The sequence below is a fragment of the Stegostoma tigrinum genome, chromosome 8 (genome assembly GCF_030684315.1).
Source record: "Stegostoma tigrinum isolate sSteTig4 chromosome 8, sSteTig4.hap1, whole genome shotgun sequence".
Lineage (NCBI taxonomy): Eukaryota > Metazoa > Chordata > Chondrichthyes > Orectolobiformes > Stegostomatidae > Stegostoma > Stegostoma tigrinum.
In genome coordinates, this window is record NC_081361.1 from 67816665 (window position 1) to 67844135 (window position 27471).

The 27471-nt window shown below is 40.4% G+C and overlaps 1 protein-coding gene across 4 annotated transcripts; it reads right to left on the bottom strand.

Moving 5' to 3' along the window:
• Positions 1 to 5481: 5481 nt before the first annotated feature.
• Positions 5482 to 25106, bottom strand: nasp (nuclear autoantigenic sperm protein (histone-binding)). 4 transcript variants are annotated; one of them, XM_059647965.1, is made up of 13 exons: positions 24835 to 25106; positions 18278 to 18388; positions 17938 to 18018; positions 17211 to 17323; positions 14727 to 14791; positions 14562 to 14642; positions 14384 to 14453; positions 14029 to 14217; positions 12054 to 12247; positions 10840 to 10905; positions 10614 to 10697; positions 9931 to 10056; positions 5482 to 7570 (listed from the first exon to the last, which is right to left on the bottom strand). In XM_059647965.1, exons 1-13 carry the CDS (start codon positions 24888 to 24890, stop codon positions 7523 to 7525), a joined length of 1284 nt encoding a protein of 427 aa, XP_059503948.1. In that variant the 5' UTR covers positions 24891 to 25106; the 3' UTR covers positions 5482 to 7522. The 4 variants fall into 4 exon arrangements, with proteins under 4 accessions (XP_059503948.1, XP_059503947.1, XP_059503949.1 ...); XM_059647964.1 differs by having other exon boundaries at positions 9931 to 10068; XM_059647966.1 differs by lacking the exon at positions 24835 to 25106 and adding an exon at positions 24179 to 24756 and having other exon boundaries at positions 9931 to 10068.
• Positions 25107 to 27471: the final 2365 nt, after the last annotated feature.

Sequence of the window (27471 nt, forward strand, 5' to 3'; positions counted from 1 at the left end):
TGCTTCCACAACTGCTGCTGGCAACGCATTCCATGCTCTCACAACTCTGTGGAAAGAACCCGCCTCTGACATCCCCTCTATACTTTCCACCAACCAGCTTAAAACTACGACCCCTCGTGCTAGCCATTTCTGCCCTGGGAAATAGTCTCTGGCTATCAACTCTATCTATGCCTCTCATTATCTTGTATACCTCAATTACGTCCCCTCTCCTCCTCCTTTTCTCCAATGAAAAGAGACCGAGCTCAGTCAACCTCTCTTCATAAGATAAGCCCTCCAGTCCAGGCAGCATCCTGGTAAACCTCCTCTGAACCCTCTCCAAAGCACCCACATCTTTCCTGGACGCAGTATTCCAAGTGCGGTCTAACCAAAGTTTTATAGAGCTGCAACAAGATCTCACAACTCTTAAACTCAATCCTCCTGTTAATGAAAGCCAAAACACCATATGCTTTCTTAACAACCCTGTCCACTTGGGTGGCCATTTTAAGGGATCTATGTAAGTGCACACCAAGATCCCTCTGTTCCTCCACGCTGCCAAGAATCCTATCCTTAATCCTGTACTTGGCTTTCAAATTCGACCTTCCAAAATGCATCACCTCGCATTTATCCAGGTTGAACGCCATCTGCCACCTCTTAGCCCATCTCTGCATCCTGTCAATGTCCCGCTGCAGCCTACAACAGCCCTCTATACTGTCAACGACACCTCCAAACTTTGTGTCGTCTGCAAACTTGCTGACCCATCCTTCAATCCCCTCATCCAAGTCATTAATAAAAATTACAAACAGTAGAGGCCCAAGGACAGAGCCCTGTGGAACACCACTCACCACTGACTTCCAGGCAGAATATTTTCCTTCTACTACCACACGTTGTCTTCTGTTGGCCAGCCAATTCTGTATCCAGACAGCTAAGTTCCCCTGTATCCCATTCCTCCTGACCTTCTGAATGAGCCTACCATGGGGAACCTTATCAAATGCCTTACTGAAGTCCATATACACCACATCCACAGCTCGACCCTCATCAACTTTTCTAGTCACATCCTCAAAGAACTCGATAAGGTTTGTGAGGCATGACCTACCCCTCACAAAGCCGTGTTGACTGCATTTGATCAAGCCATGCTCTTCCAGATGGTCATAAATCCTATCCCTCAGAATCCTTTCTAACACCTTGCAGACGACAGACGTGAGACTTACTGGTCTGAAATTGCCGGGGATTTCCCTATTTCCTTTCTTGAAGAGAGGAATTACATTTGCCTCTCTCCAGTCCTCAGGTATGACTCCAGTGGAGAGCGAGGATGCAAAGATCTTCACAAGTGGCAAAGCAATTGCATTTCTCGTTTCCCAAAGCAGCCGAGGACAAATCTGGTCCGGGCCTGGCGACTTGTCAATCTTAATGTTTGACAAAATTTTCAGCACATCAGCTTCCTCTATCTCTATCCATTCCAGCATGCACACCTGCTCTTCAAAGTTCGTTTCTTTCGTAAAGACAGAAGCAAAAAACTCATTTAGGGCTTCCCCTACCTCCTCAGACTCCACACACAAGTTCCCTATGCTATCCCTGATCGGCCCTACTCTTTCTTTGACCATTCTCTTATTCCTGTGATGTGGAGTTAGAAAAGCACAGCCCGTCAGACAACACTTGAGGAGCAAAGTCAGCCCTTCAGCAAAACCCTAATCCTGAAAAAGGTGGGGTGGGGGGGGGGGGGGGTGTGTGGTTTGGCCTGAAAGCATTCGAGCAGCAGCAAAGTTGATCTTTCAGGCCAAACCCCCCCTTCAGAACTGGGGTTTTGGCCTGAAAGGTTGACTTTCCTGCTCTTCAAATGCTACCTGATCAGCTGTGCTTTTTCAGCTTCACATTTATTGAATTGAGGCTAGAAAAGGCCCTTATTTCAAAGGGATTTGGAGTATAAAAGAGTAAGTCAGTCTTACTATAACTATACGTGGTGTTGCTAGTTCCTTATCTGGAGTACCGAGTGCAGTTTTGGTCCCTTTATTTGAAGGGATGATATCATTTGAGGTAGTTCAGAGAAGGTTTATCCCTGGTATAGATGGATTGTTTTAAGTATTATGAAACAGGTTGGGACTCTAGTCACTGCAGTTTAAAAATGAGACATTCCTCTTCAAGGTCCATGCCTCCATTTCTGTTTCCATCTCTCACCACAATTTGAATTCCCACAGCGCCAACACTGCTTCAATGAAAAACATCCTGTGACCAAATACACTGCATTCTCCCCAAGTGTTCACAGTATCTAGCAGCGTCCAGCTCCATGCTTATTGTCTATTCAAAAGTTGCTGGAGCACCACTAGTAGTATTGTGTCCTATTCTTCCTCATTAAAAGGACATTGCAAGTTTAAAAAAATCCTCAGCCTTATATCACATTAACACATACCGTGATCACCCACAACACATGGAAAAAGTAACAATGTTATTATTTTGCAGTTTTACACCCTGACAAATATATCCCTCTATTCACTCTTCAGTACCTTCAAGTTTACCATCACACATCTTAAAAGGGACTGCTTCTTAAGCACAGCCACTGTGTTCCATGTGCAGCAAGTTCTGGGCTCCAATGCAATCACCAGCTTAGAGAGAGAGAACATGGGGCCTACTGATCGTGTATAGCCCGTCAGGAGTTTACTTTGTATTTAAACTGGAATTTATGATTTCATAAATTTCTGGCAAACACCTTCTGAACGTTGACAATTTCAGAATGTTACTTGATCCAGAGCCAAGCTTTATGTGAGGTAATGAGACTTACACCCTCAGCAATCAAAAACACTAGCTTGGCAAAGTTTTTGTGCTTTAATATTAACGTTGATAAACAGGTGTCAGGACTGAAAATTTTAAAAAAGGTGTGCCAAACACAAGCAACTTTTTCCAAGAAGGTAGAACTACTACACAATATTTAAAAGGTTGGAAGATTGGTGAAGCCATTTTTAGAATACTGTGTACAATTTCTGGATGTTGTTAAGCTTGAGGGTGCAGAAAAGAACTACAAGGATGTTTCTGGGATTGTTGGATTTGAGCTATATATAGGAGAGGTTGAATAGGCTGGGCTTTTGTCCCTGGGGCAGAGGCTGACGGGTGACCTTAGAGATTTATAAAATCATGAGGGGCATTAGCAGGGTGAATAGCCAAGATTTTTTTTCTAGGGTGACAGGCAGGGTAAAAGAGTCCAATACTAAAAAAGGGCTTAAATTTAGGGAGCAGGGGAAGATTTAAAAAAGGGACCAAGGGATAACCCTTTCATGCAGAGGGTGGTCTGCATATGGAACAGGCTGCCAGAGGAAGTACGACATTTTGGAAAAGGCATCCAGATATGAATGGGAGGGATATGGGCGAAATGTTAGCAAATGGGACCATAAGACATAGGAGTGGAAGTAAGGCTATTTGGCCCATCGAGTCCACTCCACCACTTAATCATGGCTGATGGGCATTTCAACTCCCCTTGCCTGCACTCTCCCCATAGCCCTTGATTCCTCGTGACAGCAAGAATTTGTCAATCTCTGCCTTGAAGACATTTAATGTCCCAGCCTCCACTGTGCTCTGTGGCAATGAATTCCACAGGCCCACCAATCTCTGGCTGAAGAAATGTCTCATTTCCATTTTAAATTTACCCCATCTAATTCTAAGGCTGTGCCCATGGGTCCTAGTCTCCCCACCTAACGGAAACAACTTCACAGCGTCCACCCTTTCTAAACCATACATTATCTTGTAGGTTTCTATTAGATCTCCCCTCAACCTTCTAAACGCTAATGAATACCACCCCAGGGTCCTCAGCTGTTCATCGTACGTTAAACCTACCATTCCAGGGATCATCTGTGAGAATCTCCACTGATCATGCTCCAGCACCAATATGTCCTTCCTGAGGTGTAGGGCCCAAAATTGGAAACATATTCTAACTGGGGCCTAACTAGACCTTTATAAAGTCTCAGAAGCACATCACTGCTTTTATATTCCAACCTCTTGAGATAAATGACAACATTACATTGGCTTTCTTAATCATGGACTCTACCTGCAGTTAAATCTTTAGAGAATCCTGGACCAACACTCCCAGATCCCTTTGTACTTCTGCTTTACAAATTTTCTCACCGTTCAGAAAATAGTCCATGCCTGTATTCTTTTTTCCAAAGTGCAAAACCTCACATTTGCTCACGTTGAATTTCATCAGCCATTTCCTGGACCAGTCTCCTAAACTGTATGCCTCCCTACCTCCTCAGTACTACCTGCCTGTCCACCTATCTTTGTATCATTGGCTAACTGTGCCAGAATGCCCCCAGTCCCTTCATCCAGATCATTTATATATAAAAAGTGAACAGCTGCAGCCCCAACACTGAACCCTGCAGGACACCACTCATCACCAGTTGCCATTCTGAAAAAGCCTTTTATCCCAACTCTCTGCCTTGTGTTATTCAGCCAATCCTCAATCCAAGCCAGTAGCTCACCTCGAACTCCATGGGCCCTCACCTTGCTCAGCAGCCTCCCATGAGGGACCTTATCAAAGTCCTTTTGGAAGTCTAGATAGATAACATCCACTGGGTTTCCCTGGTCTAACCTACTTGTTACCACTTCAAAAGAATTCTAACAGGTTTGCCAGGCACAGCCTCCCCTTACTAAACCCATGCTTACTTTTTCTAACCTGAGCCCGCATTTCTAAGAATTTAGAAATCTCATCCTTGACAATGGACAGGTTTGCCAGGCACAGCCTCCCCTTACTAAACCCATGCTTACTTTTTCTAACCTGAGCCCGCATTTCTAAGAAGTTAGAAATCTCATCCTTGACAATGGATTCTAGAATTTTACCAAGAGGTTAGGCTAATCGGCCTATAATTTTTCCATCTTTTGCCTTGATCCTTTCTTAAACTGGGGGGGGGGGGGGGGGGTAGTACAACAGCAATTTTCCAATCATCTGGGACTTTCCCTGACTCGTGACTTTTGAAAGATCACAACCAAAGCCTCTGCTGTTTCTTCAGCCACCTCCCTCAGAACTCCAAGTCAAGGTCACCCCTACAGACACACAGACAAGGTCAGATTGTGATGTCTGGTTTGCACAGACCAATGGGTCTGCTTTTGTGCCATGTGATTCTGAACTTTGCACCTGGCTTTGGTTTTTCTTTTGGCCATTTTTAGCTTTGTGCACCCTGGCATGAATATCTTAGTCAAACAAACAAAAAGGCACAAGAATTCTCAATGCAAAATACACTGCTGAACAGTAAAGAGAGGATTTAAAATAAGTGAGGGCAACTCGGGTTAATAGCTGTGACAAGAGCCTAATTACCGGGCTGTTAAGGACATCTGGATTCTTAATCCAGAAAAACAAACTTTAATACAAAATACAAAAACATTTATTCCCCCACAAAATACCATACTAGCATCCTGCATCTTTCATATAATCAAACCAAACAGCAATGTGAAACTGTAGATGATGTAGAGCACAAAAGATTATAGAAGGAAAAGTAACAAGTCAATCAAGTCTGGAAATCCAGATTAGATCATGTCTATACAAAAATGAAAAGTATGTTTTATTAATGCCAAGTACAGATTTTTAAAAATGTTTATTTGTAGATAGATATACTCGTACTCCACTGTACTTTCCACATCCAAGAGATTCTTAAGTTTCTCTAGAGCATTGTAAGTATATCAGTCTTGCTTCATGTTCTTCAACAACAGCTGGTGTAAGGCTACTGATACAATTCTTCACAGCCTGACTAGTACACAAAGCCCTGGATTTGCTTCCGAAGACAGTAGAATTGGAGTACCAGCTGAGAATCAAAAACCCTTCCTGACCAAGAAGTCAGCAATGAAAGAGTTACAAATGCAGGATTTCCCAATTTGGTGAATTCAGTTTTACACAATGTGCAAGTTGTTCCATACGTGGTTACCTGAAAATGAAATATACTTTCAAAAGAAAAAACACCACATCCAAAAGGAAATAGCATGGAAAAAGGGAAGCAAAAACTAATTTGAAAGTGAGGGTTTGCAAGATTAGGAGGTTGTAGATTTTGTATTTCATGGTTTGGAGTGTTAAAAGCAATAAACACAAAGCAACTTAATGCAGGGTAGGTATAGGCACCTGAGCTTTTATCAGGCTGCTTGCACAAATAACATTGAAACAGAGTCTGTGAAAGGCTGGAAATACTGATCATTATAGAAAGTGCAGTTTGAGACTGAACTAAAGTTAAAAGTGCATGCCTTGACTTTAAGGACAAACAGCACAGCACAGTAACAGACTTTTCAATCCTCCATGTCTATGCCAACTATGATGCTATTCTAAAACTAATAGCATCTGTCCACAGATGGTCTGTATTGCTCTACTGCCTGCCTGATCATGTCTGTTGAAATGCCTCTTAAATGCTGCTATCATATTTGCTTCCACCACCATCTAAAAACCTCCCCTTTAAGTTTCCTTTAACCTTCTCCCCCCACCCAACCCCCATACCCTAAACCTATGCCATCAAGTAACTGACTTTACCACTCCAGGCAGGGCAGTTGGGGAGAAAAAGAAGGGATAGAGAAGTCCAACGACAACTCTAGCCATGCCTCCCAATTTCATGGACTTTTGTCAGGTCACTTCTTAGCCTCTTAGGCTCTAGCAAAAACAATCCAAATTTGCCCAATCTGTTCAATACAGGCAACACCTGGTAAACTTCTGACTTATCTTCTGGATCAGCCTACCATGAGGCACCTGACCAAATGCTTGACTAAAGTCCACATAGACAACATCCAAATCCCCACCCTCAAGTCATGGCAAATTTAGCTTGAGGAAAGAGCAACAGAACAGTCAAGTGTTCCAGTCAATTGTAACAGGTTGATGTCAAAATAAAGATACAATGGTTTCACCAAATAATTGCCAAATACACCATACACAAAAAAATGCAGATGCTGGAATCCAAAAGTAGACAAACAGGAGGTTGGGAGATGGCATCAGGTCAGGCAGCATCTGGAGGAAAGGAGTAGTCAATGTTTCAGGTGTTAACCTTCTCCAGGCCCGAAGGGTAATACCTGAAACATTGGAGGAAAGGAGTAGTCAGATGCTGCCTGGCCTGCTGCGTTCTTCCAGCCTCCTAATTGCCAAATTGAAGCCAGCAACTTCACACAGCCCTCCTCTGCATATCTGGAGTTAATTCTAATAAATTGAAATTGCCAAATAGAAATGGAACTAAACAACACCAACTTTAGATGAATTCTGGTCACAGAATGGACAACCCAGTCACAAGGCTATTATTTACTCAAACAGTTTAAAAATTGTCAAAAACATTTGTGTAGTGTATAACTAAATCATAAAACATGCAAGTGACTACGAAGTGTGTATGGTGATCCAACATACAAGTACTGAAACTATTCAACAAAAATCAGTATGTGCAGAGTTGTTAAATGGTCTTAGGACTCATGATTGCAAATTACATCTTTATTGAATATTTCCACAGTGTTACAAAAACAGTTCAAAAAAGCCAATCAAAAATACATTATGTACAAAAAAGATCTGGTGTGGGCAAAAAATGTTGCTGGCCATCTGAATGTCTGTTAACTAGCTCTGAGCTTCCGGTTCAGACTTCGAGGAAACAAATTCTTCAGACTGAAAATAAAATTCAACGTTAAATGTTTCTGAATAGAAGATAAAAATCTTATCAATTAAGATGTCTTATGCCAAAATAAACATTGGAATAGCCAGTTTAAAATACACAGCTTACTAACAGCATTGTTATGCAGTAACAGATCCTGTTCCAAACTTGCTTATTGTGCTAAAATCCATAATGTTTGAGGTTTATATTTGAAAGTTCAACTTTAAACAGTTAACTTTTATTGCTCACTACAAACTGAAGGGAGAACCACTAACATCTACCTGAAAACCAAGCTACTGGCTAGAACCATTTCAAGAGTAACATGTCATTACATGTACCAGGCCCATTTTAGTAAAACGAAACTATATCTAGACAAATTAAAAAGACAAAACAACTGTGGATGCTGTAAATCAGGAACAAAAACAAAGTTGGTGGAAAAGCTTAGGAGGTCTGGCAGCATCTGAACAGCAAAAACATGTTAGTGTTTCAGATCCAGACCCAGTACATGCAACGATGTGTAACTGATGAAATAGTTGAGTTCTGAGGAAGGGTCACTGGGCCCGAAACATTAACTGTTTTTCCCCTCCATGGAGGCTGCCAGACCTGCTGAGCTTTTCTAGCAACTTTGTTTTTGTTCCTTATATACAGGCAAAACACTGATGCTGGACAGGTTTGTCTCTGCAGATGCTGCTAGACCTGCTGAGTAGTTCCAGCACTTTAATCTTGACACAAGTACTTTCTAAACTAGTGGTAAACATTCAAGTTGCCAATATATTGGCAAGTCAAACGAAATTTGCTTCTCCAATAACTAATTCAAGATAGATTGTATCTAGTGTATAACTGGTACTATTCTACATTTACCTAACATGTGAACTGAATTTGGCTCTAAAATTGTACAAGTCATCTCAAAATATACATAAAACACTAATATATACTGGTTACAAAATGAAGTTTTAGATTGCAATGGATAAATGCTTGGGAGTACAGAACTTGGAAAAAGAGACTACAAGTTGAAAATCTTTCACACTCAGACTTAGGATGTAAAATATAGACTTTGACACCATGGTAAACAGCATGAAATGACGGCACTGATTGCTTGGCCCCAACATTCACTTGGAGATGCAGCATAAGCAGTTAATTGCCTCTCAATTTTCAGAACAGGCAAGGTTGCTGCAGTTCCATGGCACCTTTCTGACCAGAGTTGGGCTGTCCCCAGTGCACCCTTCTCATAAAAAAAGGGGGCTAAATGTACATGCAAATTCTTTGTCCTACAAACAGGGTCCTGAGTATTTGCGTACATAGCTTCCATCAGCCAGGTTCAATGTGATGTGCTAATCTGAAGATGGTTCCTGATGAAACTTTAACAATCTGAATTATTTTATAAACAAGTTCCACAGTAACAGAATCACATCTGATGGCGTATACACATCTGAAGTTTGCAAGCACGGATTGGTTCCCCGTGGGGGAAAGACAGCCAGCTATGAATGGGGCATGTTGCTTGATACAGACTGCCATTACTGTGCCTACATACATGTTACCACACAAAGCAGTGGAGCTCAAATTACCCGTTTGTGATACAGGGCAAACATCTCTTTTGGCTCAATCTATCGGTAACCCTATGAACAGAGGCCAAACATCTGCTCACTGTGTGAATTGATGGACACCGAGTATATTAAAACTACCCTGCTGGTGGTGGTATCAAGGCTCTGAAGTGTTAGCAAAATGAGATTTTGTTAAAAAGGTTTTAAATTTAAAATATCTACTTAATTGCAATATAGAAAAAAGGAAAAAAACTGGTTGAGAAGATGGTTAACAAATATTTCAACCTAGATACAAGGCCCGTGTGAATCATGTTGCCATGGAGACAGGTTCCAAGGAGGGCAGGAGCTAGAAAATTAGCCTCTACTATTGATCACAGATTGCATCTGGAAGCTTGACCTCTTAAGATGGTATGTTTGTGAGTATTTAAACAAGGCTGGAAGATTCCCCGGCTCTGGGTATAAAATCTCCAGGATAACTCAATGTGAAAGTTATGGCACTTAGGAATTTGCCAGCTGAGAAAGGGAAAAAGGAAGAAGTAGTGTGACATTGACAAAGGTGAATACATTTGGACTGGTCCATGAGGAATCATGTTTGCATATGAAACAAAGTTTAACTGTGTAGGACAATTTCTGGACATTTTCACGAAGTTAACTGGGAAAACATTTCGCAGCTTTGAATAATTTGCCTACCTAAATAGTATTTTGTCAGACGACTTGTACGTTACAATAAGTCTTAAAACTTGAAATCCTGTACATGAGCCCCATAGCCATTAAAAGTTTGAATTTTTTAAAACTGTTAATCAAATTCAACTGGGATCATAAAATGAACTTACTTCCATTTTCTCAGGAACTCCATTCCTATCATGAGCAGTATCTCCACATCCACCATTCATAGCAGACTCCTCCTGCTTGGCTTTTTTAGGCTCTTTATTATCATTCTCACAATCTTCAGGTTTCCTCTGTAATGAAGACTTTAAAAGTTTAAATACTTTTTACACTTCAGCATAATATGTACATCAATATTCCAACAATAATCATGATTAAAAGTTTGCATAGAAGCTAAAACTAGAAATCAAAATGTTGTAGTAGTCAGCTTAGTTCCTTCTTGCATGTCTCCTACTTGTAAAACTTCCTTGAGGCCAGCAAAACGTAAGCAAAAAGTGACAAAAGGCTACAACCATCATATTGACAAGTCAATAAGTCAGTGAGCAGTTTCATTCACCGGTAAAAGATGAAGCTCTGGCAAAGTAGGAGCCGGGGGGGCTTTTACTTTAAGGAGTTCTCCTCTTCACTGATAAAGCTTAAGTGAATAGCATGTCTGACTCTAAGGCATTAAGAGTTAATTGGTCCCTAATATAAGCCAGTTTGGATGTTATTAAGATGCACACCCAGGACAAATGCTTCAGCAATCTAAAACAAATGCAGATTTAATTTATTTTTGTAGTAATGTAAACTGGATGGGCATATTATGCTCACCGGGTCAGAAGGAATAAATCCATCTGAAAAAAAGACTTACTTTTTTCCTTACTAAATGACTGATGTTAGACACACAGTTTGAGCTGGAGGTAGAAGCTTCACCCATTACTTTTCCAGTCTGTACCTACAATTTAGAAGCATTGAGGCAGAAAAGAAATTATAATTGAGGCCACCTCATTTGAAGCAAAGAAAAAAGTCTGAATTCAAAGCTGTCTGCCTAAAGCAAAAAGTGTTACATCAGGTAGGCACATTTCACAAATACTTACAGCTAATGTTGGTACAGTGCTTGTAAGACTGTGGGTTTCAAACCCTGAAAAGGCAGGTGGTCTAGACTGTGGAAAGAAGAGGAAGCAAGGAGTAACTTATACTATTATAATGTTTTGATATCCAAAAAATGACCAGAGATACTGGTGAGACTTGCATAAAAGTAGGATATGTAGCTAAAACTATAGTAATTGCATTCTGACCTTTGGAAAACCTCCAAATTAGGAAGTTGAACAGAAAATGAATTGATGTGAAGGAACACAGTTCAAGTCACCCCTACTTTAAAAAGGGAAGAAATTGAATGGGATAGAAGAGCAGAGAAATCCAAAGTTTCAAGTAAACAAATAATTAAAAGCAGCCTTTAGTGAAAAAAGAAAAAGTCTGTAACAAGATGTTGATGAGGCCACAATCACTGCTTTTTTTTTAGTACCACACTGGAGGGGCATGGGCAGGAGACAGAAGACAGCTACTTGAGAAAGCACAACTAGATCAGCAGGATGGGTACCAGAACAGAAAATTACTGTTCTGAGGATGGGTCACTGGACCAGAAACGTTAACACTGTTTTTGTTCTATGTTCTAGGTTTTATCCTGCACAGATGCTGCCAGGCCTGCTGAGCTTTTCCAGCAACTTTGTCTCTGCCATAACAGTAATTTTCTGAAACAAAAACAAACAGGTTACGAGCTTTTTTCTCCAGGCACGAGTGATAAAGTGGAGATCCGACAGAAGTCTTCCAAATTAGGAATGCATTTGAACAGAGCAGATGTGCATAAAATGCCTTTTTCTTGGGGGAGGGGATAGCAAGGACGAGGATCAGGAGGGGAGTGTTTGGGGACGGAAGATGAAAAATCCGAAAGGGATCATAAATATGATAATCTACTTGTCAGTACATACCGCAGCAAGTAGACAGCATAACACGTACCAGTGCCTCTAAAGTGAATCTTGATAAGTGGAATTAGAAACATGGTGATAGCTTCAACTACAGACCAGGACAGTATTAACACCAGCACACTTGTCAAGTCACCTCTGAGCCACACATTCCATGTAATTTACTGCATTGATAGAGGATCAAGAACAAATACCACTTTCTTTGAAGAAATTTCTACAAGCTGTATATTGACCCTTTATTGCCCCTCAGCACAGGCACACTTTTCACAGGTTCCAAATCATGTAAACGAGCGATCAGTTGTCCGATTTTTTATTCAACATGCACTGACCAACGTTTCCTGAAGGGCTTTATTTGCACTTCCATCATCTTTGGATTCTTCTGAATCTTCAATTTTTGCTTTTATCTCTGGCAACAGCTCTTTAAGTTCCTCAACCTCCTGCTTATCTTCAGAAAGAGCATCAGAGTCTTTTGCTGGAGATTTGCCTTTCTCTTCTGCTTTCTCAATTCTCTCTGTTAACATGGCTGCAGATAAAGCATAAGTTAGTTTTAATTACAAATCTAATAAATTTTCCTCCAAAACTTACCAAATGGCTAGAAGCTTAAAGCAGCCATTAAGGATTAATTTCAATGCAAAAGGAGTGGGCAGAGATGGAAGAGAGACAGCAAAAATGCATCTTTTGGGTTTAGATAGGGCAGACATCAGGAATTTTATATAATTTAGTTATTTTCGATCATTTCGCATTCTTCAGTTTTCCACGGATTATAGGCCCATTTCACTCTATCATCCTCAAGAGGACAATCTGCTTCTCTTGGATATCAAGTCTAGTAAACATTCACCTCCGTCCTTTCTTATGCAAAGTGACGAAAGCCATTATAGTACGCCAGATTAAGGTCCAAAAACTCTACAGGTATGAGGTAGCCTTGCTGCAACTATAGAGCTTATTTCGAGGGCTGAAGTACAACACACCATTCACTATCACCTCAAAACAAACATTTTCCCCATTTGCTCTCTTAGGGGGAAGAATGTCATTCATACCACTTTATGCTCCACCTTCTTGTAAACTTTTATCCCTCTCTGCATTCTCTGCCTAGCTCTCTCTGTTGGTCCTCTCATCCAAGTCACTGGAATATAAAACAAGGCTGAAGGCCAAGCAAATGATTCTTACACTACTCTACTAGTTATGTTTCACTAATTCAAAAACTACAGTTTATTCCTGCTCCTCTCCATGTGACCCTTTCCTCAAATCATGGTAATATTTTGCTCTCAATCCCATGTACAACAAAAGACAAATTTTAAAGATTTGAACAAAATTCCAACGTTGAGCTTGAATTTATTTCATAAACCAAGTCTGAGAAGGCTAACTAAAGTCAAAGACTAAAACTTGAAAAGCAACCTTGGTCAAGTTCAGATTTTAAATAAAAAAGGAGGAGAGGAGACATACCATAGAACAGACTATTTGTACCACAATTCTGGTTTGTAAGTATGAATAGACAGAGTTCAATGCATGTCCTTTGAAAGCTATTTAAGTCTACCTCCTGTGTCCTTAGCCCTACAAGTATTCCTTTTACACTATTAGCTACTTACTATTTGAAGGTTACTATTGCATCTACTTCTATCCCATTCAAGCAGCATATTCCAAATAACTCAGCATGAACGTCAACTCTTCCCTTGGTTCTGCAACCAATTTTGTGTTCTCCAGTTAAATGACTAAACTCTCCATTCTTCCTAGGCATGCATAAGAACCTCTATTTTGACCCGAAGTCTCCTTTCAATCTGTTGTGTGTTCTAATCTCACCACATTACTTCTTTCACCACTGGCATCATTCCAGGAAATCTGGACCATTTTCATGGACTTGACATCTACATTGATGTGTGACACCCAGAACTGGGCACCTGAGGACTAACTAGTGTTCTACAAAATATTGCATTTCCACCCAATGAGCAGTGTCTCTAAATCTAGGAATTCCATTTATTTTAAAACAGCTTTATCAAAATTGCCCTGTCACTTTAAAGTTTTATGCATACATGAATAGTCAGATCTATATCCCCCCACAATGGATATCATGTTCCATGTACATTACTTCATTTGTCTTCCCAAACAGAAAAATTTGGAACATGCTCCATTTCTGCTGGTTACCATGTTGAATAGAGGCTATTGAATAAAAATTCAGTAAATTCAAATCATGTTCATTTGTAAAGCAAATTTGTAGAACTTAGACTTATTTGGGAATAACATCCAAGATGGTCACTACTATAGGACCAACTGGTTTTACAGTTTAAAACTCAAACTTCATCTCCTTACCTAACCTTTTCTCAATGACATTAAAGGATTCCTTGAAATGTTTTAGAGAGAAATCATACTGATTACTCAAACTGTAAGCCAGCCCCAACTGATAATGGGTTTCTGCCAACAGTCGGTTATGTGCCTCGAGGTGTTTTTCCTGAATGGTCAGACATTCGTGGAAATCTTCAATAGCCTGAATGTAGTTCTCTAGAATCGAACAAGATTGCATTAATCTCACATCAATTACACATGGATAAATTCAAGTTTTAGTTTCTATTATTGAAATTTTGACAAAACAACTGAGCTACAAGATAGAAGTATATTAGCTCTACTGTACAGTGGATGTGTTGAAAACAAAGTTTTTACATCTTACCAGATTCTATTCCAACTTCTCCCAGTTTCAGATAAGCCTGTGCTGCACAGAGTTGTATTTCTTTACTTTCCTGCCTAGACAGTAAACAAGTGGAGCTGAACTTTTGATACACAGTTGATTAATGTATAAAACCACAACAATTATAAAAATATTAACATTGACTTATTTATTTGAGTACTTGCCTTTTGAAGATCACTTTTGCCAATTCAAGCATTTCCCAGGCCAGCTGCAAATTATCAACTTCCTCACTTTCAGTATCCTGCAATGAATAGTTTGCATTTTAAGCCTCAAGTTCAAACTTAAGCTGGTGTTGAAGACAAGCTTTAAGGACAGATAAAGCTACCTTTCCTTCACCAGTCTCTTCATTTTCATCGTCATCACCACTTGCATCAGCAGCACCAGAGGCATCTGGAAAGACAAAAGAAAATAAACGTGGAACAAAAATGAGCTATTTATTCAGAAGTGTAATTAAACAAACAGTCATTTTGCAAAAGGTTACATCAATCTTATACGCTGCTTCAGTGTTTCATTTTAGCAATGCCAACTATCCTTACCAAACACAGATTCAGGATCCTGTAGTGAGCATGTTAATTGCCGAATTATTGGGCAACTGATACTACAGCTACACTTACTGGGAATACAACTCAATTCTAGATCTAAAGCTTAATTTTCTATATACTACCAGTCATTAGAATTTAACTGCTGAAACAACTGTAGATTTACAATAAGGAAGTATCCACTGTATCCAGCACTAATATACCAATGCAGTGCCAAAATTAATGTCCTGCATTTTAAGACAACCATGTATAAAGAATTTTAAATCCAGTGGCAAAGTTTAAAAATACTTATAAGATAGCTTTATCCCCAGTGATTAGTGCAAGTTTAGAAAAACCACCATTTTCTCCTTCTGTGCTCTTATGAAAGTGAGTAGACAGATTTACCAAGTGGTTTATAGAGGCCGATCAGGTACAAATCCACAGAAAATGTTAAGAGCGTCAGTGTAGACAGTTTGCAATTTAGTTCCATTGATTTGTTATTAAACCATTTAAGCCAACTTTGTAAATCTGAACACTTGTCCTTGATTTAATACCTGCACCCTCTTGCATCGGTTCTGAAGAACCGGTTGTCCCATCATCTGTCTTCTGACCTGGGATTTCACTTTCAATTGATTTTGTCTCACTCTCTTCACTTTCACCAACTCTCAGCTTTTCTTGAGCTGGTGCCTCTTCAGCATTTGATTTCACATCTCGATCCACTAGAGATTCCTGTGGAAGGGTTAGCTTATCTTCCGGTTTTACTTGAACTACTTCCATTGTCTCATCAGTCACCTTCATCCCAGCATCTTCCATCATAGGGGAATCCTTTGCAGCCATCTCCTCACCAGCACTGTCCTTAATATCTTCTGGAATGCTCACTTGGTCCTGTGTTTTCCGTTCCTGGATACCACCACCATTGCCTGGAGAGAAATCTGCTGTTTTAGCCATTTGTCCATTTCGGACATCATCCTCATCAATGGATGCTTCTATTTTCGGCAGCACTTCACTCATGGTGGTAGGGAGCTCTCCTGCAAGGCTTGTCATCTCTTCATCAGGATGATCAGTATGGCTTTCTGTTTCTTTGTGAACTACATCCTGATCAGCAGAAATATTTGCAATTGGTGCTTCATCTTCTGTTGGCTTATTCTTTTCTTCAGCTAGTGCTGCATACACCTGCTCCCTCAATTCCTCCCTCTCTTTTTCTATACACATCAAGGAGAAAAATGCATAAAATTGGAGTTCCAATGGTGGCTGATAAATCTGGATATAGTCAATTTAAAAAAGGTCAAGAAAACAGGGATAAATAGTAGCAGGTAAATTTTAGGTTTAGTCAGCAGAGGTTAGTGTAGATACTGGTAAATCATTAACTCATTTTCCTGCCTCCATTTTGCTCTTGGTTTCTTAGGTCATTTAGCATATTCTGGCTTCAAGGTTACCAGCATCCACTCACCCAATCAGGTCAATTTGCTTTTAACAACTGGAATGATTTGCATCCCAAACCATATCAATGTAGTATTTCTGTTCATTTCTCAGGAAACCTATTTCATCAATAATAGATCATGATACCAAGTGCAACTATGAAGGCTGGAGAGAAACAAATAGTAAAGTCAAAATGGTACCCATAAACACTTCTATAGGTGAATAAAATCAGCCTTCCATTAACAATTTATGGAATGTAGATTAATTCAAATGTTAATTTCATCCAGAACATTTGCAGGTCCTCAATTTTTTTGTTTACAAAGCTGGCATCGATAGCCAGATACTTGACAATGGCCCAACACAGAGGTGTCGATGCCGTGTTTGGACTAGGGTTGACAAAGTCGGAAGTCACGTGATGCCAGGTTATAGTCCAACGGACCTGTTTGAAGTCACAAGTTTTCAAAGCACTGCCCCTTCATCACTTCTGACTTTGTCCAACACAGATTTTTACATTGATGTATATAAAAGCCAACTTTTGCTCTTTTCTACAGTGGCAGTTTGCCACTACACAATGACAGCCACTGAGGAAAAGAAATAAATAATATGCTGTGATTATCCAAAATTAAACCACTCAAGTAATTGGCATTTCAAAGGTTTGCATATGCTTGCAAGAGAGTTGAGTGGTCCATCAAAGCAGAGACAATTGTCTTTCTTTCCCCCTTCCCTCTCTGCTCCAGACAGGGATAGGAATATGTGCTCCTCCAAATGACTGGTTGGAACAAGAAAGTTAGATTATAGGTCCACATAAGCTCTGCAATTAAGACTAGATCAAGTATTAATACAAAACTATCTTTTAAGCAGAAGACACTCACCAGCTACATTCTCTGCATTTTCTACTCTGGAGTCCGCATCTGCTGCTGCTGTTTCTTCATCATCATCTTCAGGAACTCCTTGAAGAGCATTACCAAGAACGCCACGCTCAATTCTGAGACAAAGAAAGTACAATGGTCATGCTCCTCTATCAAACATCCGCAATCCAAAATTGAAGTACCAGTTACGACAACTGAGAGAGGACAACTAGTGTTTTGCAAGTTTAAGTTTTAATGAAGTGGAAGGTATGATCAAATTTCTAACTGGCAAACAAACAACAGAAATGGTTAGTCTTAAGCTTTGCTATTAATCAAATGCTAACCTTAGGAAAAAAAAAAAAATCAGTGCCTAAAATCCAGAAAATCTAAATCCATTAGTACAGAAAAAGAAACTATTTTTAAAAGAAAAAGTACCTGGGGGCTAAAGACATAAGAAATCAGAAAATTACATTACAATAGCTACAAAGATACTGTAACAAAGGACATGCATCTATTTTAAGTATTCCATCACTTATGCCCTTCAGGGAAGGAAATCTGCCATCCCCATCTGGTCTGGTCTACATGTGACTTCAAACCTACAACATTATGGTCAACTCTCAACTGCCACTGAAACAGCCTAGCAAGCCTCTCAGTTCAAGAGCAGCCAGTCAGCCAATAATGCCTACACCTCAAGTGACTGGAAAAAAATAGCTTCTTAGTCCGTTCTTGTTCATTCGCCTTATAAACTAACCTTGCCAACTCCAGAAGGGCTTTTCCATAGCAGAAATAAGCTTCTCCACATTCATCAGCCATTTCTCCATGTCTTTCACTCCTTTAAATCAAAAAGAGCAGATCAAGATTTTGTATGGCCATACTGTTACGGTTGTACCAACTATATTAGAGAGATTAAAAAAAGACAGAACAAAGACATTGCTATATTAAGCTATCCATGTAGTTTAACTTTGAAAAATTGAAGCATCTACAAATGAATGCTCCCCATCATACTGACTTCTGAACATGACCATTTCCAGAGCAACTGGTATCCCCTGCAAACTTCACATTCTCCAACAGTACATAACAAAACTACTTACAATAGCCTGCATGCATCTTGAAAGGTATTGACTGCTGCTACAAAGTCTTCCATCACCATGTGTCTTTTGCCAGTTCCAAGTAACTTTGTGGCTTCAACACTGACATCAGCACTGTTAAAAGTAAGCATTTCATGAATATGGTATAAAAACTTTCATTTTTTTAAAAAAAACCAGGTCATCACAAAAATTTCCCCAACTTAAAACAAAACTTACTGATTAATAATACAATTCAAAGTAACAGGAAAATATGTCAGTAAAGTTTAAACAATGGTTGCCACAAGATTCCAGATGAAGTGTGACTGCCTTCACTGTAATGCAGGTAATTATTCAAAAGTCAATTATGCCAAATGGAATTATGCCACTGCTACCATTCTAGGGAAGAGTCTTTTAAAAAGCTGCAAATGGCTTTTTGCTGCAATTTCCATGAAAACTTTGTGTCTGAAAATGACAGAAGTGCTGCAAGGTGCAACTTGCTAAAAAGCTGGGTTTTGGTTCTGATTTTGATTAAAGCATCTGAGTTCATGTTGCCTTTCATACAATGGTTCTCCATAAAAACAAAACCGGTTTGATTCAGAAATCCTGTCCCATCAGTTGGAAAAGAGCACATAAAGGAGCATCCGACAACTGTCTGATGAACTTATTCCATTCTAAATGTAACACCTTGTTCAGTTTTGTACAGCAAGCATAATCTGCTTGAATGAATTTAGACAAAATATTTTACATAGTGCTCTAATGTCATCTTGAAAAATGACAGAACAGAGACTCATTAGTGAATAAACCTCAATTGTTGTATGTTGCTTAACTGCAAAAGCTGATCACCAAAAGCAAACTAATATGCTTCCATCAAATTCTTAGGGCTATAGGAATAGCGCCTGCTAGGCTTCAAATAGCTAGATGGATCAACCAATGGCTAGCTAGAGTTCCAAGGCCAGGCTGGGCCAAAAGACAATCGAAAAAAAGTGTCACGCTGCAGCTATACTAGTCTGAAATTGTCCAATCTCAATCGGATCTCAAGTGAAGCTGACTCAGGCCTGGTTAGTACTTGGATGGGAGATCACCTGGGAATACCAAGTGCAGAAGGCTTCAGGGCTCCTCATGTTGTACAGTGGTTTGGTCCCTACCCCTGGACCAGGAGGCCAGTTTCAAGTCCCAACTGCTCCAGAGGTGGAATAACATTTCTGAACAGGCCAATTTGAAAAATAGGTTACATCAAAAAGTTGATTGGCTACAACTATCATGCTGTGAATTAATTACATTTATTTAGAACCATTTCCAGCAGCACATTGAACTTTCACTTTTAGATTATAATAAATACATACACACACTGAAACATCCAGTACACAAACCAATCACAGCATGAAAATTGACTCTTCTTTGCCAATAAGAACCATTTGGATCATAGAAGGTAGTGCTATCTGGATAGTGCTATCCGGACACTTGCTACCAACAATTCATTCACATCTGTTTTCAATCTGCAATCTGATCAGACAAGACAATAGATCAGGGTAAGTGGGAGTTCACGGAGGGAATGAAGGAGGCAGTTGTGGAGATGGGTCAATGCATCCACTTTCAAAAATTCTACAGATTCTTAAAAAAGGTTCCTACAGAATGGAAAGTAACTAATGTAATACAACTATTCAAGGAAGGAGTGAGAATGGAGAATTATAGACCTGTTTGTTTGATGTCAGTGGCATAGAAATTGTTAGAATCATTATAAAGGACATACAGAAAATTAAGGTAAAATTGGGTAGAGTCCCCATGATTCGTGAAAAGGAATGGCAGCAACAGTTGTGAGGATAGTGCAAGAAAGTGTTGTTAAGCCATGATCTAACTGAATGATGGAGCAGGCTGGAGAAGATGGATGGCCGATTCCCGTTCTAATGTTGTGTTTGATCTGGGGGGCAAGCGCATAAACCAACAGGATGCCAAATCAAATGCCAGTTCTCAAACAAATACAACTTTAGCTGAAAAACAAATGGGAAAATGTAAACTTAGCCAACATCTAAACTATATTGAAAATAATCTAGCACCCACCACCCCCAGGCCTCAGTTCAAGTATAATGGATCCCTTCCAACGTCTTGAACTCCTGTTCCATTGGCTAATCAGCAGCCAGACACCTAGAAACTAGGTGGTGGAATACTTGGGCAAAGACTCAAGGTTTGCTGAAGCAATATTACCCCTTCCTTTACTGGTAGGCATTTTGTTCATCATGCAAAACTAGCAACTCAATGAACCAAGTGTCAGTTTTCAGTCAGTGAGCAAAAGAAATGAACTTTCCATCAGCATTTAAAATTTGAAGTTCTTCAGACTACAAACTTCATAGAACAGTGACATAATTGTAGAACACCCAGGTGGTGTTACTTTAGATCTAATACCAATATATTTCATGATGGTTCAGAACCATTTTCAGGCTAGCTACTTTTTAAGCCACCACTAAAATAAAGTGTGAATGCAGCTTAATGATTTCAATGTTATATTTTTAACTGGCAAGAAAACAGCGATTCTTCCCTTCAAAACACAGTCTAACAGAGTAGTAGTCGCAATTTTATACAAGAGGAGAAGCTGGAGGGAGCCATTTTGGAGGTTTGAACTGCTCTGTCAGTCAAGAGGGGGGGAGGTCGGTTTAGCTCAATTGGTCAGATGGTTGATTGGTTGGTTTGCGAAGCAGTGTAATGCTAACAGCATGGGTTCAATTCCCATTACTAGTTGAGGTTACCACGAAGGACTCGCCTTCTCAACCTCTCCCCCTTGTCTGAGGTGTGGCCACCCCCAGGTTTAAAGCACCACTAGTTCACATTCTCTAATGACAACACAGCCCTGTGGTCCAAAAAGACTATGTCAACTCTGCAACAATTCAAGGTCACCGGGATCTTCTACCCCAAATCCATCCTCTTGCACTTCAGATTTTATTTTTGTTTCTATCAAATCCCACTTTAAATACTCAACTGCTGTGAATCCAGACCCATCTGGGTTGGACTGCACTGAAGAAAATCTTAATTCAGTCATAAATGGCTGACCTCCTTGTCAGATCGTGATTTCATGTTCCATATTTCCCATTTGGGTCAGTGGAGCGTGGGTACTTTTCCCTCAGCATCTAACACACCAAGCACCTTAAGAATTTAATAATATTTTTTAAAAAATAAACTTTTTTCCTAAAACTTCAGAAATACAGACAGTCTACTCAATCTTTCCTCAGAGGCCAATTTCCTCATCCCTGGAAGGAGACACAGACCATTTTAATCCACCTAACCTGCACATCTCTGGGCTGCAGGAGGAAACCAGAGCACCCAGAAGAAACCCATGCAGACCTGGGGACAATCTGCAACCTCCACATACAGGCAGTTACCAGAGGCTGGAATTTAACCCAGGTCCCTAGCACAATGAATGAGGCAGCAGTGCTGATGACTGAGCCACAACATGTATACCAGTAATCAGTTGTTAAAGACTTATTTAAAATCTTAGTATCCAGCAGAAGCACCCAAATGAAAGCCCATCAGTGTGCAATGGCTGGATTTGGAGGATGCAGCTCCAAGTCTATTAGCATACCATACACTGGTTTACCTTGGCTGAATGCAAGGGATGAGTTCTGGATACAGCCATTAATTTGTCAATGAAAATAAAACACCCAGGATGCATTGTTGACAGCAAATGAAGATATCATTTACTAAAAACTGCATTAACAGGATTTAGAAGATGCAGTTAAGTTAAATTTCTGGTCAATGATAACACACAGAATGTCAACAATGACAGACTCAGCAATGGCAATGTTATTTGCTTGGTATTTGTATGGAACAAATTTTACCACTGCCTAACTGCTCATACCCAAGCAGTATCCCAGTCTTGCTGCATGCAAATGTCAGTAGTTTCAGTACCTTTGGTGATTTCAAATGGAAATCAACATAGTGCAAACATTTTTGATCTCATTGGGGCAATTGAGAAGTGACATCCTGGGGCTATTGTTGGCCTTCAACAACCAAAGCTATTTTCCTTTGCACTTGGTTGCGTAAAGCCGATCACTCAAGCCTGCACAACAGAACATGACGTAGGTACCCTTTTGAATAACACACCTGCCATCACTTTGATAATGGCAGAACAGACAGGAGTATAATTGGCCGGTTTGCATTTGTCCAGGTTTTATGGCTGGAACATAGCTGAACAATTTCTCATTGTCAGATGGATATCAGTTTTGTAGCTGTACTGAAATAACTGGGTAGGGGAACTTTTGGAGTGTAGGTCTTCAATAATACAGCACAAGTACGGCCAGAGGCCCTTAGCCTTTGCTACATCCACTGCACTCAGCTATTTCTAGGTACTGAATCATGTATAGTGAATCAAGTTGGTATTTATAATATTAGGACCTCAGGGGGGGAGAAAAGCATAGATGGCTCATTCACTCAGCATCTCTGGCTGAAGATGGTTACAACTGCCAAAGTCTTGCATCTATTGTAAAGATGCGCTGAGGTCAGCCATTAGAGGAGGAAGTTAACAAGGTGTAGAGCTGGATGAACACAGCAGGCCAAGCAACAGGGGAGCAGGAAGGCTGACGTTTTGGGCCTAGACCCTTCTTCAGAAATGGAGGGGGGCGCGGGGCGCGGAAGAAGGTGGATAGAGGATGGATAAAGGAGAAGATAGGTGGAGAGCGGACAGACAGGTCAAGGTGGTGGTGATGGAGTCAGTAAAAGGGGAGTGTAGGTTGGGGGGGTAGGGAGGAGATAGGTCAGTAGATAGAAGATGGGGGTGAGGTTTGAGGTGGGAGGGGGGGCTGGGTGGGAGGAAGGGACAAGCTGGGCTGGTTTTGGGATGCAGCAGGGGGAGGGGATAATTGTGCAGGCTCCCCCACGCCAATTATTTAACTAATCCACACCATCATTCAGGACTGGTTCTTACAGGACTATAGAGCTTCAAAGTTTCCCCCTACTGTTAAACACAGTCCTGGGCTGTAGGTTTACTGGTTTAGTATCTTATTTTCTGTTGCTGACAAGTGTTCTTTCTAAACATCTGACATAGATCAGGTGCTCTGATTTGACAGTAATGGGACAGTGAGGACTATACCCAGAGTTTAAATTATATAGTTAAATACATTCTGCTACTGGCTACATGTGTCAATCTGTGTGTCAACAGCATTCTCAACTGTGTTGACAAACTTCAACTACATACACACTCCTACCAACAATGCCATAAACTGATGGATCCACAATAGCTGGTAATTCAGGTTTTCCCTCGCTGACTTCCATCTATTGTAACATCTGGCAGCAAATCAGTCTCAGGAGATTGAACTCTCCAAATCAAGCTAGAACACCACGTGGAACAGAAATAACTTTCATATAAATGTCAGAGGGTAGTAAACCTGTGAAATTTGCTATCACAGACTGTTGTGGAAGTAAAGTGATTGAGAATATAAACACAAAACACATTTTTAGATACTGAAGACATCAACAAGCATAGTGAAAAAGAAGGAATGGCATTGAAATAGCAAATTGGTCATGATCATATTGAATAACACAGCAGGCACAAAGATCCAAACAACCTGCTCCTAGTATCTTTACGGTACGCAGCATTCCAGAGTACATGTTAAAAAACCCACAAATGCAAAGACTTAAGTTGAATCAAAAGTACACCACGTCCAATGACCACAACATGAGTGTTGTGGAAATACCATTTCCAGATCACTCAGCGTACAGATGTAAGCAAAGTCATTCTAATAATTGCGATCATTCATGCAAGATTGACGACTCAGACTTATTGAGGACCATCGTGACTTGGTCCACCACGGCTCAAGGTCACGCATCAGTACTTTCTCTCGGAAATCACTCAATAAATGCAGCATCGTCAGCATCATTCAACAGATAACGGACACTTTTTTTAAGCAAAAAAAGTCGGATATAGGTGTAGCCTCTTACTACAAAATGTGGCGCTTCCACATTCATCCAAGTAGTAATTGTAAACAATAACAGGGCATTACAACGGCAGGGAGTGCGTGTGTGTCCCAGAAGCGTGAATTCTGATAGGTTGAGCCAGCTTCGCGAACCTATTATTCATTTGGTGAAGCAGCAAAACTTTCTGGACATGCCCCAAAGTTTCGAATCGTTCTTACAACGGAATACTAACAGCGATATCAAGCAGTGACTATTCAAACACTAATCCAGCATACTCGTTCCGCTGAAATACAGGCTGTTCGGAAACACCCGGGTTACCACGTTGGAGCAGAGAGGGGAGTTACAAGCAAAAAAAAAGGAAAGCGAACGGGATGGGGCTCTTGTTAGTCCTTGCACGCAGTATACGCTGTAGGTATATACACACACAAACACACACGCGAAATAGTCTTAAAGATCGCCATCCGAAACGGTACGATGTGACGGAGGGATTGTGCATTGGACTGCGGTGTGTTTGCAGCTCCTCCGGGGCGGGGAAGAAAGGGGGATTCCGCTCGAGCTCCGGGCTCAGATTCCATCCCGATTGTAGCAACAGGACAAATGGAACGCGGTGACAGCGGGCGCAGGCGCGGAGAGGGCCGTGTGCCGGGCTACATCCCCCCCTCGCCAGCAGCAGCACTCACCCCTCGGCACTGCCTGCCACACTGGATGTGGAGGCGCTCGGTTCCTGATCCGCCATTGCAAATTCTCCCTCGGGTCTCAGGCTTTGCTTCCTGCCTACGTGCAAAGGATTTGATCCTGCAGAACAGACTGAACGATACGGACAATTACTGAAGTAATAGATCCCTTGGAGTATTTCCCGGGTTTCCAAACCCGCCCTCTTTAAAAAAATGGCAGCGGAAACAAACCTACTCCTATTCCCGCCTTTTATTTACCCCCGCCACACATCACTTCCTGTTGGCCCTTCACCTCGGCGGGAAAATGAATCCGACCGGATGTGATGTTAATTGTTTAGCGTTTTCTGTAAGAAAAGCGCGTGGTTATAGCCTGAAAGTACAAGTGCTGTTAATCTGTTGAATTGATGAACTGTAATTCAGGGCTCACCTGTATCAGGTTCCAGTTCTCTTAACAAAATGCAAAACCGGTGCTAGGATCTGTGGAATTCACAATGCAGATATTCAAATCCCAAATTAAATTTATTGAAATGGGGTCGTTTATAAAAGCTATGTAGTCTATTATCCTGTTAAATCAATAGAATTATTCTGTTGCAAATGAGGCTGCACATGGAGATTCTGATAAAGGCAACGTAAGGCTGTAAGGTACAGGGTCTGTTATCCGTTTATACTACATTATTTTGCCCAAATGTTAACTTTGTAAAATGTATAGTTTTTTTTAAAACATTTTGTCCATGTGTTATGTCAAATAATGACGACAGTACTCTGCGGCAAAGACTTTTCATTTACTCCATGTAAAAATAAACTTTCTTCCAACTTGGTAGTTGAGAAGATAACTGTTTTTCTTTAATTTATTCAGCAACGTTTTCACTTGTCAACCCGAATCCACAGTTACTTTGTAGAATGACTTATAAAAATACAATTGTACTGGGGACCATTAGAGCAGCTAAATGCCACACTCATTAAGACAATTAGTCTTTTGGGTTTTAAATATTTCATTGATGATGCATTACACCTTGTAATTTCATTGTGGATCAGGTTGAAGTCTCTTCTAATGTAGAGTCTGAGTTTGAAAAGTCATAGAGTAGGACACAAGTTGTAGTGAATTTAATTTCTCTCAGTAATTTGGGAGCGGTTCAAAGATCCCAGTGTAATTAAGTACAAACCTTATTATTGTAACTAACTATGGTAATGCATTTTTTGCTTGTTTTCCTGTGTTACTGCAAGGCTCCAACTCTGTTAAAATCACCCATACCAAATGGGAGAAGACTTCATCCTGACTTTATTAAGTTTGTTGCTTGAATGAACATTACTATTAGAAAACTTCATTTACAGATTTATGGATTTATTTTCAACTAAGTGTCTGGGAGATGCATTAGTTTTTAGTGTTGTGCCATTTTTGCAATAATTTTGTTATTGCTTGCTGCTGCAGTTTATTGTTGAGCAAATGAAGTGGACAGAATAAAATCTCTTTTGGAGTTATAATACATGAAAATTCCAGATGAGGAAGATAAATTAATTAGAGACCAATAAATGCAAGGTGAAATCAAGGTGTTTTACTTGCACCTATTGTTACTTCACGTTTGAAACTACAAATACCACATCAACCTTACTTGAACATGTCATACGTTAATCTACTTCACATGAGAGGCTATAAAATTTGTTATGAGCTGTAGTCTGAGCCGTAAACAGATCAAGACAAGGTTAAAGGTCGTAGTGCAGTTTCCCATAAAATGAAGCTTTCAACCTACTATATTCATCCTATTGCTGAGACCAACTTTTACATTGATAAGATCATCCTGCTCCTTTTCATCAAATGGCAGGTGCGGGATTCATGAAGAGAAAGCCTTTATTTTGTGTTGCAGAAAGGTGGCACCTTGACAGGACTGAATACTCATGGAGTTAAATGGTTCCCATGAAAGGTGACAATCTCCTAGGCATCGATATTCTTCTTACCAAAAGATTGACAAGGTTAGAAATCACACGACACCAGGTTATAGTCCAACCGGTTTATTTAAAAGCACAAACTCTCACAGCTTTGCTCCTTATTCATATGTTAGTGAGAGAGGTGGAAGCAGACACAATTTATAAGATACCAAAGGGTCACACCACTGACAAAGATGTATTAAATGAACCTAAGATGCTGTTACATCTTTAATCAGTGGGAATGTTTTAATTGGCGACCAGTTACTATTGGTGTATCGCAAGGGTCGGTGTTGGGTCCACTGCTGTTTGTTATTTTTATAAATGACCTGGATGAGGGCGTAGAAGGATGGGTTAGTAAATTTGCAGACGACACTGAGGTTGGTGGAGTTGTGGATAGCGACGAAGGATGCTGTAGGTTGCAGAGAGACATAGATAAGCTGCAGAGCTGGGCTGAAAGGTGGAAAATGGAGTTTAATGCAGACAAGTGTGAGGTGATGCACTTTGGTAGGAGTAACTGGAAGGCAAAGCACTGGGCTACTGGTAAGATTCTTAGTAGTGTAGATGAGCAGCGAGATCTCGGTGTCCATTTACACAGATCGTTGAAAGTTGCCACCCATGTTGACAAGGCTGTTAAAAAGGCATACAGTGTTCTAGCTTTAATTAATAGAGGGATCGAGCTCCGGAACCAAGAGGTTATGCTGCAGCTGTACAAAACTCTGG

Bases quoted from the DNA above. Each gene is read 5' to 3' on its own strand.
- nasp (XM_059647964.1), bottom strand. From the start codon at position 24,890: ATGGCGGATCAGGAACCGAGCGCCTCCACATCCAGTGTGGCAGGCAGT. The intron at 18,019-18,277 runs GTAAGTAGTTTT...TTTGATTTAAAG, and splicing joins CAAGATGCATGCAGGCTATT to GAGTGAAAGACATGGAGAAA. The intron at 17,324-17,937 runs GTTAGTTTATAA...TCTTTGTCTCAG, and splicing joins GCCCTTCTGGAGTTGGCAAG to AATTGAGCGTGGCGTTCTTG.